The 19677-nt window shown below is 52.5% G+C and overlaps 1 protein-coding gene across 1 annotated transcript in view; it reads right to left on the bottom strand.

Moving 5' to 3' along the window:
- Col5a1 (collagen type V alpha 1 chain) overlaps positions 1-19677 on the bottom strand; it is a 152375-nt gene that overhangs the window by 57024 nt on the left and 75674 nt on the right. Inside the window, exons 13-25 of the mRNA XM_059262197.1 lie at positions 18195-18287; positions 16011-16067; positions 14778-14831; positions 14426-14479; positions 13052-13105; positions 11787-11840; positions 10259-10312; positions 8705-8749; positions 7020-7073; positions 6293-6337; positions 5659-5712; positions 5421-5465; positions 4413-4466 (exon numbers count right to left, since the gene is read on the bottom strand). Coding sequence (XP_059118180.1) covers positions 4413-4466; positions 5421-5465; positions 5659-5712; positions 6293-6337; positions 7020-7073; positions 8705-8749; positions 10259-10312; positions 11787-11840; positions 13052-13105; positions 14426-14479; positions 14778-14831; positions 16011-16067; positions 18195-18287 — 717 coding nt within the window. The remainder of the gene's footprint in view (positions 1-4412; positions 4467-5420; positions 5466-5658; positions 5713-6292; positions 6338-7019; positions 7074-8704; positions 8750-10258; positions 10313-11786; positions 11841-13051; positions 13106-14425; positions 14480-14777; positions 14832-16010; positions 16068-18194; positions 18288-19677) is intronic.

Raw genomic sequence — 19677 nt, 5'->3', positions numbered from 1 at the left:
AACAGCAACTGGCTGTTTGGGGAAACTGAGGGCAGGTAGGGTAGAAAGAGGGCCATCTTGTCACCTGACTGAGTGCATTAGCACCCCAGTTTTTCTAGGTTGCATTCCAGCGGGTCCCTGGGGCCTGGGAAACTAAGCCAAGGTGAGAGGTGGCCCTGCAGAGGCACCTGTGTCTTCTGGTCACCTCCCACCTAGCCACACTTGGGCTAATTACATCCTCCAGAATGCAGCATAGGCTCTGTCTCACCAGGCTGACCCTGGGGTTAGAGCCCTAAGTTCCCAAGCTGTAAGCCACAGGTAGAGAGGAAAGTGAAAAGACTGCTCATCTACAGACATGCAGTCCCGCCACCACCATTTTCCAGAAAATAGAGGCCAGGCAACGGAGAAGGGGCTCGCTTCTACCTGTGGATACACTGAAACTATTGTGCATGCTTGCCCTCTCTAGGCCCACGCTCCCTCTTGTGAACAAAGACATGACAGACACATGTTCTAGCTTGAGTGGGTTAAAGATCTGGGGCCCTAGACACAGGCTCATCTCCTGGGCAACAGCTGGCCATGTGCTCCATTGCTTCTCTTAATTGATTATTGCAAAGAGCTTAGCAAGTGAGTTAGGACACAAAGTTCCCATGTGGGGAGCCCAGTGATCTTTGAGAAAAGCTGAGGCACCCCTAGATGGACTGTGCCCGCTGCTCTGGCCCCGGGGACAAGACCCTGCCTTGCAGAAATGACAAACATGTTTAAGGCACCAAAGGCTCTTGGTGGACAGCAAGGAGAGGACGTCCCACCTCAGGGCAGCCAGAAGGGTAACTGTGGTCTTCATCTCAGTGCCCACCAGCCACAGACATGGATTTGTTCCAGAACCAGGGTGGACGGGCACTACGAGAGGTCATATGCCAGGACCTCTGAGACACATGCAGCTAACCAGATGCCCTCTCTGTGTGCAACTCCTTCAGGGACGTGTGGGAGAGTGCACATGCTTACACCACAGAGAGCCTCAGAGACACCAAGGAGAGATTCCCTAGGCATTCAGCAAGCACCAAGCAGAGTGTGCCCAGTAGGAGCTGGTGGGCACCATTGCCATGGCTGACCAGATGCCTTAGACGGGGTATCAGCTGTGTTCTAGAAGGAATTACCGCAGTGGGGAGGCCCAGAGCTCATGTTTCTAACCAGGAGGCTGAGGAGAATAGAGGAAAATTTAACACTGACAAATCTTCCTGCTGTGGAAGGCGAGGCTGCGTTCTTTCTCTGCCAGTGTACATTTTCCCAATATTTTACAGTGAATGTTACTTTCATAATGGAAAAATAATAAAGCTTAAATTATTTGTATTTGATATTTTTCTGATTAAAAAAGTAATATATGTTCATTGAAGACAATTAGGAGAGCGGAAAAGGAAATTAAACTCCTCCACAGCCCACCATGCAGAGCCACGAGGCTGGTCGGGGGCACAGGTTTCCCATCCATTTTCTCTGCATGTGTGCATACAAAGTGGGCCGGTATAATATGATCCGAATTTAATACTGGATCATGAGCACTTTCTCCAAACCTTGGATATTCATTCACATTTTATTTTTACTGGCTCCATTTACCCATCATTTTGCTGTGTGCTGTAGAGAATTAATCACATTTCAGGGCACTAGGTATGACTTGAAACTCTCCCCCTCTCTCCTCCTCCCTCCCTCTATCCCCCTCTCTCCTCCTCCCTCCCTCTCTCCCCCTCTCTCCCTCTCTACCTGTCTCCCTCCATTTGTGTGCATGTTTGTGGGAGTGTATACACATGTGTGTGACTGTGTGTAGAGGCCGGAGATTGACAGCAGGTTCTTCCTCCATTGATTGCCCACTCTAACCTTTAAAAGGGGGTTTCTTATTGAACCTAGAACTCTCTGATTCGCTAGACCGGCTGGCTGGGAAGGCTCAGGACCTTCCTGTCCCCTCTTTCTCAGCCCCCAAATTACAGGCATGCACGGCTATGCCCAGCCTCTACGCATCCTGGGATGAACACTTTACTAACTGGGTCATCTCCCTGGCCTGTCAATCACTTCACAACCAAACTAAACAAATACTAGAGTAAAACAGCCTCAGCACAAGCTGGCCTCTTCAAGGTTTATCAACAGTAAGCTGCTTTTATAAGGAAAGCCATCCATCTTCCCTCCCTTCCAAACACATGGACAGCTGGATCTGGTTAGGATCCCTGATGTCTTTCCGGTCCATCTGCCATCTTTGGGCCCTTCCCAGGGAGAAAGCAGTCCTCTCCCATGGCACGTTTTAAAGCTCCAGTGTTAGAATTGACAGGATGTAGAATTCCTTGGGAGACAAACCCCCGGGCTTGTCTGTGAGGGAGTTTCTAGATTAGGTTAGCTGAGGTAAAGACTCCCCCTACCTATGGGTGACCCCATCCCATGGGCTGGGGCTCTGGACTGGATAAAGAGAAGCAAGCGAGCTGAGCATCGGCATCCATCTCTCTGCTTCCTGAATAGGGACACAATATGACCAGCTGCTGCGGGCTCCTGCTGCTGTGACTTCCCGCCATGATGGACCGCACCTCCCTCCAACTGTGAACACCTCCTTCCTCAAGTTGTTATTGCCAGGCATTTTGTCACAACAACCAGAGAAGAAGTTAATACAGCCAGGAACAGAAACAGAGAGTCTCTAGGCTAGGGGGCTCTTGGTTCCACCCACAGAATGTAAAAGGAGGCTTTGCTCAGGGACCTGGACTCTCAAGAGCTTTCAGTGTGGGGAGAGGAATCCCAGGCCAGAACCAACCAGGTCTACTGAGGCCGGAGGTGTGTCTGGTTGTGGGAAGGACACAGCCACTCACACCCAGACCATCTCTTCCCTGCAGGAGATGCGTGACACACGGCATCAGACGTCCACCTGTGGGGATCACCCACCACAGGAAACGGACACCAGGGAACCACGGTCCCGTGACCTGTGCTGACCGGTGCGAATGGGATGGAGCCATCATCTGCCTCTTCTCTCACCTCACTGTCTACTAGAAAATCTGTCGTTTGCATCACTATTTTTTTTCTTTTTGCAGCACAAAAGAAATGACAGTTCAAGGACAGATGTGACACACGGTGAGACACCAGTCACTTCGCTCCTGAACTCCCCACATGTCCACACGGAGATGGCAGTGACTACACTTGTCTTCTCAGACCAACTAAAGATAACGTGGGGTCTAAGACTGACTGGCCCACGTGACCCTCTGCGTGGAGAGGAGTCGACAGATCATGGTGGACCATTCCCTTGCCATTAGTGCACTCAACATCCCCATTCAGTTTTTTTTTTTCTTTTCCTACTTTTGCATGTGAATGTGTGGTGTAGCTGTGTGTAGGTGAGCACATGTATGTGTGTGAGCACATGGAGGCTCCAGGTTAGTGTCAGGAGTCCCCCTTGATCACTGAGGCAAGGTCACCTCGACCCAGAGCTTGCTGATAGGACTAGTCTTGCTACCCAGCTTGCTGGGGCGAATTCCCCTGCCTCTGCTTCCCAAAGCTGGAATTATATGTGGACACCATGACCACCCAGCATTTGCGTGGGTTCTGTGGATATGCACTATGTCCTCATGTTTGTGCGGCAATCACTTTTAGGTATTCCCCTACCCCCCCCCCCCCGCCCATCCCTCGTATTTAGTTTTTAATGGTGTTATTAAAACAATAAACGGAACTGTCATAAATAATTAATGTATCTCATCTTGCTTTCTGAGATACATCCTTTCAGTTTCGCTAAACACTAAAGAGCACACGGAGCCGGGAGGAAATAGTTGGGGGAGGGCGAGAAATTGGAGGGGTGGATTTAATAATTTCCTTTAAAACTATTTAAATTAAATTTAAAATTAAAATTCCCTCAAACCAGCAACATCTCCAGGCAGAATGGCAGCTGTGGGTAGACACACACACACACCCCTAACTGCTTTCTCTTCTGGGCGCCCCCCTTTCTGCACAGCTCGCCCCCCAGATTAGACCTGTCACTCACTTGCTATTTCCAGGCCCTGTCTAATCTGGCTCCCAGCTGTGCTCACTGCAGACATACCCCCCTCCCAACAGCTTCCCCCCAAACTCAGTATGTGAACACTAAAAATACCTCTGGCACACCCTGCGCTTCACTTCCCACACCAGGGACACGTGTAGTGGCTTGGAGCCCAGCCCGGTACTCCTCACGGTTTCAAACACGATGCCGAGTTCGGGGGACTGATTCGCACACCCTAACAAGTAAGTCACGCTCCCACTGTGTCGTCACATCCCCTCCGTGACAGGAACGTGGTGTGAAAGCTTGTCCACGATCTAGTCATCACTCAGCACAGCGCACCAGAGCACATGAGCTTCTCCCACAGTGGCTCAGGACAACTGAAGCTCCCAGTTCCCCCCTGGGGAGGAGAGGAGCTTCCTGGAGAGGGATGGGGGGCACTACTCACCGGGGGTCCATCAGCGCCGGGCATTCCTGGGAGACCTGGTTTCCCCAAAGGACCCTAGTACAAACCAGACAGTATGTGAGGGGACACCTTTGATGTCTCCTCCTTCCCTGGCATGTCAGCCCTTCTCCATAGTCCCCCCAAATAATTCAGACATTGTCACTCAGGATGCCTGCTGTGGTCCTTGCTCCCAGCATCCAGTTCTCTCTGCACTCAAAGAGGCGCCTCCTTCACCAGAACCTTCAGTTCTGCTATGGGGGCACCCCACCCCCAATCTTTCTTCTCCCTTCATCTCCTGAGCAGATGCTGGTTTCCTGGGAGCCTCCTGAAGCTGCTCCTGGCACAGTGCCTTCCTTAGGTCCCCTCCAATGGCCCCGGTGGAATCCCTCCCATGGCAGGGCAGCCACAGGGCCACTGGACCGCCCACTATCCCATGACATTCTCAACAAGGTCCAGGTCTGGCACAGCCAGGCTGTCTGCATTTCAACAAGTGCTCCCAGGAGTTGGGTGCCCTCAGAACCACTCTGAAGTGCTTCTTGCTGGTCAAGACCTAGACATTTTCATTTCCTGATATAACCCACGCCTGGGTTCTATGATGCCATTGGAAGGGCTAATGTCCCAGGACATGGTAAGTGCTAGAAGTCTATGTGCCAAATTTACCAAAACTCAACTAAATAAGATGCCCAATTCAATCTGAATTTCCAATAAATGGCTTCTAGTTCATACTCAACAGTGTGTGCTGGTTTGGGGATTTCCCCTCTCTCACCCCTTGCTAAAACTGGCACCTCTACACATAGATGGAGAGTGAGTGGATGTATGAATCAATTAACAAGAAAGATTTAAGAGCCTCTCTGAGGCTGACATGCTTAGTTCCCAGAGGACTAAGCTTGGGGGCCTTCTGCAGAGCAAGGTGTACATGCCTGCTAATGAAGGCCAACAGATCCCCCAGGCCTGGAAGTATGGCCCATGGGCAAGGAAGTCCCTCTGCACACACCCAGATGTCCCACCTACCTTTTCTCCTGGAGGGCCAATGGCACCCTGGGGGCCCGGAAGACCCTAGGGGGAAGAAGCAACAGGGGGGTGAGGAAACTGACCAGAGGATCCCTGCTCATCCTCCACCATCTTCCCACTGATGGCCCCTCATTCCAGGCACCAACCATGTTGGTGGCAGAGCTGAAGTCTGTACTTCCCAAACACCAGAATCTGTGCCCCACCCAATGCTCCAAGCTACCTTTTCCAGGACACTCACCTGAGCACCAGGATTACCCTGCTGTCCGGGGGGCCCAGGCTCTCCCTGGGGACCCTATAGGAAAACAAAGGTAAAGGCCCTGAGAAGAGGGTCTAGGAACCACATCCCCTTTTGAGGAAGCCCATTTTCACTTCTCATCTTTTCCTCCTGCTCTGAACTGTGCAGCAGTGGCCCCCAGAAGTCAGTGTGTGGGAACAGCTTCCAGGAAAAACAGACTCACCACTGAAAGTAGGCAGATCCTTACACACCCTTAGGATTAATACTTGACTCTGAAAGGGGGGTGTGGACTCGCACTCACACCCCAACACCCTTCCAGGCAGAGAGTATGACAGGAGCTGAGCAGGAAATATTCTATTAGTAGAAAAGTGTGCCCTTGAAATAGATATAGAGCTAACAGACCCACTTCTTGGTGGAACTGACTCCTAGCTAGGCTTTGGATAACAAATACCAACTTGAAATTCTGACACCAGAGGCTTCTGCCACCAGAGGGCAGCACCGAGCCGTGGGCCAAGGCTAAGGTGCCCACTCTCCTGCCCCAATTCCCAGCTGATACAGACCTCCACAGCCAAGCATGGACTGGACTGTGCCCACAGGCCATCACCCAAAGCCAGGTCATGTGACCCCTGGGACTCACCACATTTCCTTTCGGGCCGGGCTGGCCATCCATACCAGTTACACCCTGCAGGAGAGTGATAAAGAAGAGATGTTTCAGCTCAGAATGAGCAACCCCACTCCACATGCTTGGACATGGGCCTGAGGTGGCTACTGGTGGGACATTCTCCTGGGAAAGGACAGGCTCGATTCTCCATCCCTCACAGCCAAGCTACAGACCGTTCCCTATAGGTTAGCTGAGCCGTCAGGTCGGGCCCCAGCACCCTCATATGAGCAGATCCTGAACTCTAGAAAAACCTCTCAGAGCAGCTGAAGAGGTAGGGCCGGTCTGACCCACCGAAACAGAGCCCCAATCAGAACCAAGAGCCTCTGCCTCCTTCCAGAACTCCCAACAGAGCTTCTGGAAGGTCTCTGAAGCAGAGGGACAATGTGGCATCCTGAAGCATTGCTTATGACCACACACACACACACACACACACACACACACACACACACACACAAACGCCAGCAGGTGCTGTGTGCCAGAAAGGGAGGTGGAGAAGTCTAGAAGAGCTGCTAGGCTGGCTACCTCAACCCTACCTATCCATTTTCTGGTTCTTCATATATGAATATGAATGACCCACAGCCCCTCATACCTACAGCCTCACACCATGGTCAGCATGGCCTCGTGGCCCCAGTGCCACTAGCTAGGTCAGAGGGTTTCTGGCGCCACAATGTGGACACGTATGCCAAGAGGTGACAGAACTTACCGGAGGTCCTGGAGGGCCAGGAGGCCCTTTTGGCCCAAGCAGACCACGCGGTCCCTGCAAGAAGGAGGGACAAGGAAAAGTGAACCCCAGCTGGAGGACTGCCCTGCCTGTCTGCTCTGCTTCTCTCCCTGCACAGACCATGTCCAGTACTCTACACCCTGAGCTCAGATGGTGAATCCAGAAGCCTGAAAGAGATGCCATTGTGCCCCACTTATCCCATCCTCCTCTCTACCTGGACACTGGGAATCAGAATCAGGGGCTTCCTGAAATAGAGGGGCTCAGCTGGGCATCAGGAATGTCCTCAGTGAAGGGATCTTTCTCATCCACCTGCCCCTGACCTCAGGGAGGTGAGCACAAAATCTCTCCACAGAAAACTCATGAAATTACATTGCTCTGCTGGATACATTGTTTATCACTGAGTTTTTCTTCAGTCTCTCTCCCCAGTGACACACAATGCTGTCATTTCTGGAATGACGGAGGTCAAGGGATCAGGGAACAGAGTTAGAAGACAAAAGGCCTGCGAGGAACTTCAGGGCCTTTTTGGGGACAGCTGCTTGGGAGAGCCACAATGCCTCTCCTGGGCATTGACGGGTTGTGCACAACCCTACACAGAGGGCCTGGTCTGAGGCACCACTGATGTCTGGGGTGGATACAGGGCTGTAGGAGAACTGCCCACCTTGGGAATTATAGGCTTCACCCAAGTCTCAAGTGCCCTTGATTTTGACAGAATCTTTTTAGATGGAAAAACACAACAGCCTTTCCTCACATTCTCGGCGTCCTAAATGCTTCCTTCATTATTTTAATACTTAAGTCTTACAAATGTTTTTGAGATGCTAATAACCCAGAAGGCACTGCTTAGATGTGTGCTAAGGAGAGCAGCGCTGATGGATCCTCCTCAGTGGCCAATCAGACATCTAGGGTATCATTTCATCCCAAATGAACCTGAGCATGCCGATCCCGCGCTCTGCCCCGTGCGGCGTTTATGGCAGAGCTCATCAATTAGCTTCACCAGATGCAAACAGCCGCCTGACTTGGATAATGAAGGTAGGTTTCTGAGCATCAGTAAATGAAAGGTAATTAATGTCCTTTCACCCTTGTGGAAATCTGCTTCAAGCCTAAATATAAGTTGGCTGACTGAAGGGAGCTTTTCCTGTGGTGGGTCAGGCACCACCCTGGAGGGTGCAGTCGCCAGACCTGGGGCAAGCTTAGGCCTATTCAGTCCCCTTGACTGTCCCAGCACTATATGGCTGCTGACTGGACACCTGCCATGGCATCCCGGACATCTATCATGATGTCCTAGATGCCCGTCAGGTTACTTAGTTGCCTGCTATGATTCTTGTAGAACATCCACCATATTGTGCCTTCCTGTCTACTCTGACACACGAGGATGCCCACCACAGAACCTCTGAATGTCCTCCATGCTGCACTTGGGTGCCTGGCATAATTCCCCCGGAACTATGATGCCCCTGGGCATTTTCTATAGCTCTCCAGGGCCCAGCTTCCTCCTGTAAAAAGGGTCAGTGTATATTCCCTAGAGTTGCCTAGCCCCTAGTGTCCTCCTTCGTTTCTTTCCTGGGCAAATGTCACCTGCCTCTTTCCTCAGAGCAAGCTCTCTAATCTACTCCACACCCATCAATTCCTGACTGTGCAGCTGAGGCCCAGAGTCCCACCCATCAGCGACTTACAGGCTCCCCGGGCAGGCCCCTGGGCCCAACTTCTCCATCATCACCCTGTGGAGGAGAAAGAAGAGGATGTTTAGGGACACACTTTGAGGCCTGGATACCCAGAGGCCATCCCCTAGTACCACACAGCAGGGTTCTGCCTGCTCTGCTCAGGATATGCTGACTTGCTAATGTTGCTCCCATAGGAGAGGCTCCTGTCCTCACTCTGGAGCTGCAAGGGTGCAGGTACTGCAGGGGAACAGTGAGGCTTGGAAGCAGGCCCTGCTTGCCAGCTACATTCATAGCTGCAGCAAAGGCAGCTAGGCAGAACACTTATGGAGTTCAAGGCCTTGGCCACCCTCATGAGTAATAGAAATTGAGGAACAGGGGCATCAGAGGAGGGACAGAGGAGCCCCGGACAGACTGCCCTGAGCTCAGGGTCTACCAGGGTCCAAAGCAGCCAGTGGCAAACTCAGAAGAGCCTTTTCCTCCTGACTCCAGATGGGATGTTTGCCCTGGTTCCACTGGGTCACACCCATGGCTGCATAGCCAGGACATGTCTCCCTATCACACAGCTCGGTTCTCCTGCCTTCCTCACACACAAAGACATACATGCTCACATACAGCCTGCCTGAACACATGCTCATGTGTGCCTACATTCAATACATCTACTCACAGAGACATAACTGTGCAGCCACACACATAACATACATACATACCTATATCTCTATCTATCTATCTATGTATATTTGTACACACCTAGGAGTACACTTTTGCACATACAAAACACAGTGCACATGTGCACACAAAATACAGATGAGCATATAAATGCATGCTATGAACCCATACCGGCATTTCCTAAATCAAGAGGGTGGGCATCCAAAAGTACCCCTCTCCTTCCTCAGCTTACAGCTGATTAGGCCAAGGCCCAGACAGGGGAAACTCCCTGGCAAAGTCTGAAATCTGGAGAGGACAGTGCTTCTCTCCCACTTTCTTGGGGTTCTTGAGCTTCCCAACAATGGTGCAAGGAGCCCATAGATCCTGTCACGCATTCTCTGCCACACACATCTGTGCTGTGGCCTGAGTATGAGCTTAGCCTCCAGCCCCTCGAAGATACTTGGGACAGACACTGAGGAGCCCTCTGGGTACAGAAGCCCGACTCCAGCCCTTCCCTACCTTCTCTGTTCCTATATTCAGTTGCTTTGCCCTTCCCTACCTCTGGGGCCAGAGATAATGACTTCCCCGTCCCCCCCCCCCTCCTCAAGCCCTTGCTTCTCCGTCTGACACCTCATTTAGATGAGATCAGCAGAGATGCAGAGCTCATTAAGCCCCTGGCATCTCCCCTCCATGGGATCCAGGACACCTGCCTCCTACAGTTAGAAGCTCCGCTTCTGAGACCCATGACAGTTTGACCCTCATTGGCAAGAAGGATAAGGTAAAATGAATGCTTGTGCCTTGCTTCAGTCTCAGGAGCACACAGCCATCTCCCTGGGCCAACATGCATGCTTCCTTTCCCCAGCACCCTCACCGACCCTGCCAGGCCCACGCTTACAGAAAGAAGGATGCTGAGATACATACCCTCTCTCCATCATCTCCTGGGAGTCCGGGAGGACCAGAAGGACCAGGGTCACCCTAGTAAGTCAACCAGGGTCAGTGTTAGCCATTGTACAGCAGGTTGTTTACAACTGTCCCAAGCCCCTTTCTCTGTCCCCTGAAGTCTGACCCCGAATACCCCCAGTTTTGCAGGCTAGTTCCCTTGGGAGGAGGACGTATGCAGTCAGTCCAGAGGCTGGCCACAGAACCTTGCACCCAAGCCCCTAAGCTTCATGGCAGCAGAATCACCAGACTGAACCCCTAGCAGAATTAGCGGGAGACACAGACATCCAGGCACATGGTGTACTCAGTGTGAGGGAGGGTACCACAGAAAGGTACCGCCCTGGACCAAGAATCCCTGAGGGTCAGGGCTAATTTACCTCATGAAAACCTGCAGTTCCGAGTCTTGCCTGCAGCAGGCGCTCAACGTGTGCTCTCATCAGTAGATCAAAGGACTGCACACCCACCTCCTACCCCCAAAGACCGCCACTGGTGGCTGTGAGTTTGCCCACGTATATGCATGATTGTATTGTTGCATCCCTGTGTACATGTATGTATATGCATGTATATAATCCATGTCTGCCTGTATGTATGTGTGTGACTGGATAAGTATGAATGTCTGTGCCCATGTGTACCTGTTTACATACTTGTGTGCTCCTATGTATATACATGTATATGCACATGGATGTCTATATGCCTGTGTCTGTGTGTACCTGTGTGTGTATGTGCTTGTGTGCATATATATCTGGGTCCTATCTGATTACGCTTACATATGTCTCCATGTTTGTATATGTGTATACGTGTGTATGTGTGTGTGTGTGTGTGTGTGTGTGTGTGTGCCTGTGAATATGTGTATATGTGTATGCATGTGTGTGGCTAAGAATGTGTGTATGTGCATATGTGTGGATGAATATGTCTCCCTGTGTCTTTGTGAGTATGCCTATGAAGGTATCTGTGTACGTGTGTGTAACACATACACATGTACCTGGATGTCCCAAACAATGCTAAAACTGACCAATAAACTCACTTCAAGGTAAAGCAGGTCAGAGAGGATCCCCTCCCAGCTAGGGGGAGAAAGATGGGCAGGCACCATGGTGGCCAACTCCAGCCCTCCTTAGCAGCAGGATCTCGATACTGCCCCACCATCCCAGGTCCACAGCCTTAGTGTCCGGACTCTGCAGCTTGCATACGGTAGCTGCTTGGATTTCCCATGCACATGAAGCCTCCCTTAGGTAGAAAGTGGTCTCTAGAAGGCTCTAAAACTAGTTCTAAGACACATATTCCCTCACCCTGGGGTGAGGCACCTGCTGGGCTTGATCATAAACTGCAGTAGGAAATCCAACTTCTCTGGGCTAGATCTACATCAACAGGGACTTCATTCAGGGGTCAGTTCCATGAGCAGTCACAGTGTTTTACATGGGGACACCGTGAAATGGGGGAACCTGGCCCCATGTAAGGGACCCGAGCCTGTTGGAAGGAGAAGACCCTCTGGAATCCCACAGCAAATACTCACCCTGTGGCCCTTCTCTCCCGGCAACCCAGCCAGGCCATCAAAGCCACGGTCACCCTGCAAGGACAAGAGAGCTACATCAAACACCCACAGACAGCAGGACCTAGTAGTGGCACCCTTAATTCGGCACCCTGGACCCAGTGTCTTCTCATGGCCCCTGCACAGGGCTCCTGCCTCGGGCCACTGTGGAGTCTGCACATGCCACCTCCTCTCTCCCAGTGAGGCGGAGGTTAGAAGGGAGGGGCACTGCCATCCCCATGCCAAAGGCCAGGGCATCCTTGGGAATGTAGGCATGCGGGTTATCAATGGCCACTGCCAAGTCAGCCTGTGTTCATTTGCTCTGAGTCGCCCCCTGCTGGAGGGGTCCCATCTGTCCTGATGACTGCAGCCTCGTGTCACACACCGATGCTCACACTCACTGGTGAAGGCCCCACCATCTTCACCTGCAGAGACCCTGGCTCTTGTCCCCCAGCCTCACGGAGCCCAGGATCAGCATCCCACCTGGTGGGTGTATAAGTCAGGTAGTACGAAACCGAGGGCAGGGCATTTGAGGCTTTTCATGACTTCATAGTTAAAAGGTCATCAACTGCTTGACAGAACAGTAAGATTCTCCTCCTCCTGTCATCCATGGGGCCGTCAGTGTTCATTAACCCAGGGCTCACAGGAAGCATCCAGGACTTTGGAACCAGAGGACCCAACACAGATGTACTGAACAGTGACAGCTCCTGGTGACCCAGGCACGGGGAGAGAGTCCATACAGGATCATGGGAAAAGGGATGAACCCAGGATCCACAGCATCAGGAGGAAAAACAGCTGTCACATGTCTATACAAGTCCTATGCGTGCACAGGAGCCCCTGATCACCCACAGGTGTGTCTACTCACCCCCACAAGCCCCAGGTCCTGACTTCCTAAGGCAGTGGAGGAAGACTCATGTCCCATAGACTTGGGATCATCGGGCCACTCATGCTCCCAAGGGTGTGGCCTGCTTACCTGCACACTCCCAAGGGGTTCTCTCACAACTGGAGCCACCCCACCTCACTCACTGCCCATATGAAGAGGACACCTGCCCCTTTAAAGAGATTGACTCTCGCCTACGTAATTCACTTGTCAATCTGTCTCCACAACACACACCGGAAAGACTCATCCAAGTGAGTCAGCACTCCCCATAGTTACACTCGTCAAACATGATGGTTATGTCATCAACATGACGTCGGGGACGATGGTGAATGTGGTCCCCTGACATGAGGAGGTGTAGGTGACAGCCTACCTTGGGGCCTGTTTGTCCAGGCATGCCTCTAGCTCCATCACTCCCAGCACGGCCCTAGAACAGAGAAGACGAGCCGTCCATATGGAAGAAGAAGCATCCCAGCACATCCTCTGGGAACAGCTTCCCAGCAAGCCATGCTGAGGAAGGAGATCATGGAAAGCACTCCCACCAAGGGCAATTGTCTGGTGTCATCAGACTGGACAGGGGACTCAAATCCAACAGCCCAAGGCCATGCCATACCATAACCACTGGCCAACAAATAAGAATATAGTGCTTGTCTCATTAGGACTTGCTCAGGAGCCTGATGCTGCCTGCCCTTCTAGGCTTGGGGAGGGTAATGGGATTTGGGAGGCCCAGCTCGCTTTTGTGGCTCCAGTGACATGCTGATGACAACCATAGGAAGCTCAGCTCTTTGTTACTAATGGGAAGAAAATTAAAGACCAAAGATTTGCGGGAACGATAAAGGCTTCTCTAGGTCCATCTGAGTATGAGAGGGGTCCAGAGGATGTGTGTCCCACTCAGACAACACAGCGACCTAGAGGCAGGGTCTGCACGGTGACTGGTCACCCATCTTGTCAACTCTCACACTTGCTTTCCAGCCATGAAAAATATTCAAAAGCAAGCCCCAGAGTGCCTGGTTGATTGCCATGGGACGGAAGGCCGATCCTGGACCTTCAGAGTCTGCTATAAAGGCTACAGTCACCACAGGGAGAGGCACAAGGGAACAGGGACTCCCTGCCAAGCCCCTGCTCACTCGGGAGGCACACCAGCCTCTTCTTTCCCGTCTCCTGCAAATGACTGATCATGGTTGGGGATGTGGCCTGTGGGCTCATGGTCAGGCTCGGAGGCCATGCGGACAGTGGTAGCTTTGGTCTCTATATGAAACACATGAGAAGGTCTGTTTGTAGGAACAGGACAGGTTAATTAAGACTTTTCTAGCCTTCCCGGAGTGTGGTCATCACTTTTAAATAGTGTGGCATCTTGTAGCAGCTGTGTTCCTGAGGAAACCAGCTGGATCCATCCAAGAGGACACCATTCTCAACAGGAAATCCCAGGAGGCTAGAGGGCTGAAGGAAGGCCTGAGCGGGAGCTGAGGAAGCCATTTCTAGAGAGGAGGCACGAGGTGTCCCCAAAGACAAGGCCTACTATCAGCCATCAACAATGTGGATCCAACTGCTGTGACCTGTCTGGGAGATGGCTGTAGAGACAGGTGAGCCATCTCACCCCTGGACACAGCATTTGTTTTGAAGCAGCGGCTCAGACACAGCTTTGGATGTGGACATGGGACAATGAGGTGCTGAAGGGGACAGTCTACTTCAGGTCTGGGCACAGATGCTGTCCCCACACCACATGCTCATAGCACCCAGCACTTACCCGTCTTCCAGGCTTCCCTGTTGGGCCAGGTGGACCTTGCACACCTCTCGGACCCTGCCAGAAATCAGAGGACAAGGCATCAGGGCATGTCCCTCTTCTAGGGAAAGAGAACATCCATCCCCATGCCTGTCAACCTAGCCTAAAGCTTTGCTGTACCGGTTGCCCCCATGTGGGCATCTTGGGGACAAGACACAGAGCTCCTGCATTAAGTGAGGGCTATTGACAGATACAACAGAGAGCTTGTGCTATGGTATCGAAGGACAATTCTTCCTGATTTTGTTGAAGAATGGGGTCACCCCAGCAACCAGGAGCCACCCTCCTGAGAGCAAAGCAGAGGTAGGTTTACACGTACCTGAGGTCCCATGTCTCCTGGCTCACCCTTCAAGCCTCCGCTCCCAGGGGGACCCTAAGGAGACAGTATCGGATTAGTGTGTCCTCAGACAAGTGACACAGGACACAGCAAGGCTGCCCTGGCTGGACACTGTGTGTGGAGCAGGCACGGAGCCCCTCATCACGAGGCTGGCCTGCCTACTGTGACAAAGGGGAAAACATGCCTTCCGGGAGGCAGGGGGACCTGTAGCTGCCAGAGTCTCCTCCTGGTTCTTCACAGAGCCCCAGGGGACGGAGCTCACAGAGCTCATGAAGTCCTGAGAGGACAAGTTGGCCCGTGGTTTGTGACAGCCCCCAGCTTGGAGCACACTGCATAGCCTATGGTCCAGCTCAAGATAAGACCTCCTGGGAGACTGGCCTCACTCCTGGGTGCAGGGTACTGAGCCCAGACCTAGGGGTGGGAGGCGGCACATGGCAAAGTCAGCCAGGGGTCCAATGGTGTAAGAATTCCATGTCTTTGCATTGGGCATTCAGTTCAATGGTAAAGCGCTTGCCCAGCAAGTGCAAGGCTCTGGGTTCAGTCCTCCTCTCTGGAGGGCAGGGAGGTGGCTGTGTCCTCGTAAGAGCCTACTCCCAGTCCCCAGAGCATGTATTGGACACCTGGACGACAGCTGAGTGTCCCTGAATACATGACATCCACGCTGCAATGTGATGCCCCAGAGGAGAGCCAAACTGAATTAACTAGACCCCTCCCACCGCCACCCCCCACACTGGGGTTATCTTTGACCCTGGGACAGAACTGTAAGGAAGAAGACCCCAGAAAGACAGAAAAGCTGATTCCTCATGAGCCAAAGGTGCAGCCAGCACAGCTGTATGGACTCAGCCTCTGAGAACATCTCCAGGCCTCTAGCACAGCAGCCCCTCCCCCACCTGCTGTGTGCCCTGTGATAGAGAAAAGTGAAAGTAGCCTAGAGTGTGTGCTTTACAGGGAGAGCTTGGAGCTCAAGGGTAGAGGTGGGGAGGGAGTACCCCCATCCTCCCACCATGCTTAAACTGAGGGCTATTTCCCAGGAATCTCCCAACACTTCAAGTGACCTTGCACATAGCCATCCCCCTGACATGTGCTCCCACAACGGGGTGGAACAGCTCCAAGAGGCCACCTGTCTGAGCTGGCTCCCAACTGGGCACAAAGGTGCTGGGCAGAGGGCCATCCAATGTTCTCCACCAACCGGCCCCAGACCTGCCAATCACTCACCATGGGGCCGGGTCTCCCGGTAAGACCCATTGGACCAGCTGGTCCCCTCAGTGCCAACTGCAAAGGAAAGGGAGGGAGATGAGAAAAGGACTATGGGTGGACCTGGCCTGGTTTTCTGGCTCCTGACCTGTGACACGTGGCCAGGGGAAAACGGGGCCTAGGACAGGAAAGACTGGAGGTTCACAGGGGTCTCACCCACTCAATTCTGGGAATCAGGGCACAGAGATAAACGTCAGTGCAACCCGCTGCCTCACTGTGGGCACGGTCCCCAGTGCCTTCCTCTCTTCCAGCCCTGTTTGGAGAGGCCCTGCTTGTGGACCCCCCCCCCCCCCATACCAAATCTGAAATGTAGTCTCCTTTCCTGGGCTGGGCTGAGGTGTGTATTTTCCCTGTGGATTTGGACTGTTTCATTTCCTGAGAGAAACACTAGGTACTCTCCAGCAACGAAGGGTGTGTGTGTGTATGTGTGTGTGTGTGTGTGTGTGTGTGTGTGTGTGTGTGTGTGTGTGTGTGTGGTGCACGGGAGAGCCTGTGGGCCCTGGGCTCCTGCTCACACACTAACCCTCAACTTGGTGTGACTCCTGCAAGCCTCCACACAGGCTCAACTTGTCTGCCCAAAGAACTGCTCTGTTGCAGGGTTCCAACCCCCACCACAGTGCCATCTTAAGTTTGGAAGATTATTTTGCATTTTAAAACTACCCGGAGGCTAGGGAGGTGGCAAACTGCTTGCTATGCAAACATGAGAATCTGAGTTAGGATTCCCAGCACACATGTAAAAGGCCAGATGTGCCAGTACCTGTCTCTGTTCCCAGTGCTGGAAGGCAAAACAGCTGGATTCCTGGAGCTCCTGGCCAGCCAGCCTACACAAATCAGTGAGCTCCAGGTTCAGTGAGAGACCTTGTCTCAAAATAAAGATAGAGACCAATAGAGGAAAATACCTGACATTCATTTCAGGCCTCCATACACATGGACACACATGTGCAAATACACCCATACACACAATAATAAAAATATACAATATTAAATGTTTTTAAATTTACAAATAAAAATATACAATACTAAAAATATTTTTAAAAATTGGGGCTGGAGAGATGGCTCAGGGGTTAAGAGCACTTCTTTCAGGGGACCCAAGTTCAATTTTCCTCACCCACATGGTGGCTCACAACCATCTGTCACTCCAGTTCCAGAGGATCTGATGCCTCTTCTGGCCTCCATGGGCACCAGGCACGCACATGCAAGCAAAACACTCACAGAGAATAAAAATAAATCTTAAAAAAAAAATCATTCAAGCCCTCTCTCGGTTGGCTTTGACAAAATGCACACAGATGAAGAGGCCAGCCAGGCAGGCACATGTCAACAAACCTAATCCCAGGGAGAGCCTCATCTGATTTGGGTTTATCACTGGCTACTCTGTTCCATGGCAACCACACAATACTGAAACTGTCCTTCAGGTACCCCAGTGCACTCTGGCCACTAATGTCTCCTCTGCACTGCACAGAGTAGTATCACTATTTCCCAAACAAGGAATTCTATGCTGGCCTTATCCACACTTCACCAGCGGACCACCCACCTGCCCACCCCACCGGGCAGTGGCAACATCAAGCCAGTCACAGGCAATCAGCAATCTGGAGCCACATTCTTAGTGATGCCATCTACAGATGTGCTCACTGGGACGGAAGGGACCCTGGACCCAGACCTAGTGCCCCTGGGCTCAGTGTGAGAGACCCTGGACCCAATGCAAGAGCCTCGGGGGTCCATGAAAGATTCTGGGCCCAAAGTGAGGGACCCCGGGTCCATAAGCTCTTTCCTAGGGCGTGTTCTTGCACTCAACCCCAACCCCAGCCCTGGGAGACTGAGTCAACCACCTAGCACCCCCACCTGGAGCCCTGAGAGTTCCTTTCCCCATGGCTAGCCCCAAGTGCAAGGCCTGGCCCAGAGGTGAATGTCTGCACACGGCAGAAGAGGGGTTCACTGGGTCAGACAAGCTGCAGAGGTCCAGAGGCCTCTCACCCCTCTCTTTGGACAGGGTACCCCTGAAAACTTTCCTTAAGCTCCCTACATTCTCCAGCTGTACATGGAGGACCCAACCCTCCCTATGCTCCTGACCAGGCAAACTGTGAGTCAACCATGCAGCCACCGGAGCCAGGCTCCACCACACAGAACCCAGGCATCCACATTACTTACCCTGGCTTGCTGGAGGATAGCTTGGGCCTGGGACTCCTGGGCAGAGACCATGGGGCCCTTAGAACCAGCATCACCACCACCTCCAAACCGGAACTGCGAGAGCAAGGTGAAAGGGTCACTAGGGATGGAACATGGTACCCACTCTGATCCCAGCATGAGGCCTTAAGTAAAGCAGACTCCCAATCCCAGAACCTTTATGCACACGGCCCTGGTCCACAGCTATCACAGCCCTTCTGAAAGCCTGGACATCTGAAACTTGGCCTGTGCCCACAGAGGACTTTGGGTCTTCATTGTTTTGCAGCCTGAGGAACCACAGACCCCCATCACTGCAAAGAATAGCCAGGGGTCAAAGAAACAGGGCAAGGTCCAAGGGACCTGCAAGGGACACCATGGCTCCACGTGGGGTCTCCCTCAGTGTGACAAGGGAGTAAAATGCAGTTGGTGCTCTTGTTCTGAGGCCTTAGGAGGAGAACATGGGCACCAGATGGCACTTTCTTTAACATCTGCCCTCGGGAGGGGAACTGCCAACTTCCCATCCTCCTCCATACCAGCCGTCCCAGGAGCACTGGACTTAACTAGTGCTGGGAACAGAGTCCCGAGAGCACAGTGCTGAGGACACGGACCTGGGAACACAGTGATGAAGGCACAGTGATGAACACAGTGATGAAGGCACAGTGCTGAACACAGTCCTGGGACACAGTACTGAACACAGTCCTGAGGACAAAGTGTTGACTAGCGTGCTGAGGACACAGTGCTCAGGCACAGTGAAGGAGATAAGGGGAAGGAACACAGTTAAGAACAAGATGGCTGGGGGGGCTGGTCCAGCCCTGCCTATGTCTGCTTCTAACTCCTTTCCTTTCCCACGTTTGTTAGGCCTGACCTACCTAGAACCCTCCGTCCTGCGGGCACTTTTGCAAGGGCCCAGCTGTTCTCCAGAGGTAGACAGGAGTCCAGGGCCTGTACCCCTCCCCTCATGGTCTCCTGTAACTGCAGAGACCCCAATGCCAGCAGCAGTGGTTGGGTGCCGGCTACCAAGACATAGATGTCTAGGAAACGTCTGACTTTGGAACCTGAGGCCAGGTTGGCCTTGAGCTACTCTCTGAGCCTGGAGTCTTTCATCTATGAACAATTGGCCTGAGGGAGCATCCTCCACTTGTTATAGACACAGAGAATATTACACAGGATTCAATAGCAACTCCAGTGGGTTCCAGAAGGGTCTAGAATAAACCACCACAGCCACAGAAGATGATACCTAACCACAGAAGTAGCTTCCAATGAAGCCCTTGTTTTTCTTCCAATCACTGGTTGACTCTCTAGGGAGCTGGGAGTCTATCCAGTGACAGAGGGCCTTGCAGCAGGCTTCCCCAGGAATCTCACCCAGAGAGTGGGACCTTCCTCTCTCCTCCTGGTACCAACGACGGGCTGAGCTATGTGGGCCTGCGGCAGCTGCAAAGACCACCCACCCAAACCCCATTCCTGGGCT

The sequence above is a fragment of the Peromyscus eremicus genome, chromosome 4, assembly GCF_949786415.1.
Source record: "Peromyscus eremicus chromosome 4, PerEre_H2_v1, whole genome shotgun sequence".
Classification (NCBI taxonomy): Eukaryota; Metazoa; Chordata; class Mammalia; order Rodentia; family Cricetidae; genus Peromyscus; species Peromyscus eremicus.
The sequence above is the reverse complement of the archived record's forward strand: the minus strand, read 5'-3'. Positions and strand labels throughout refer to the sequence as shown.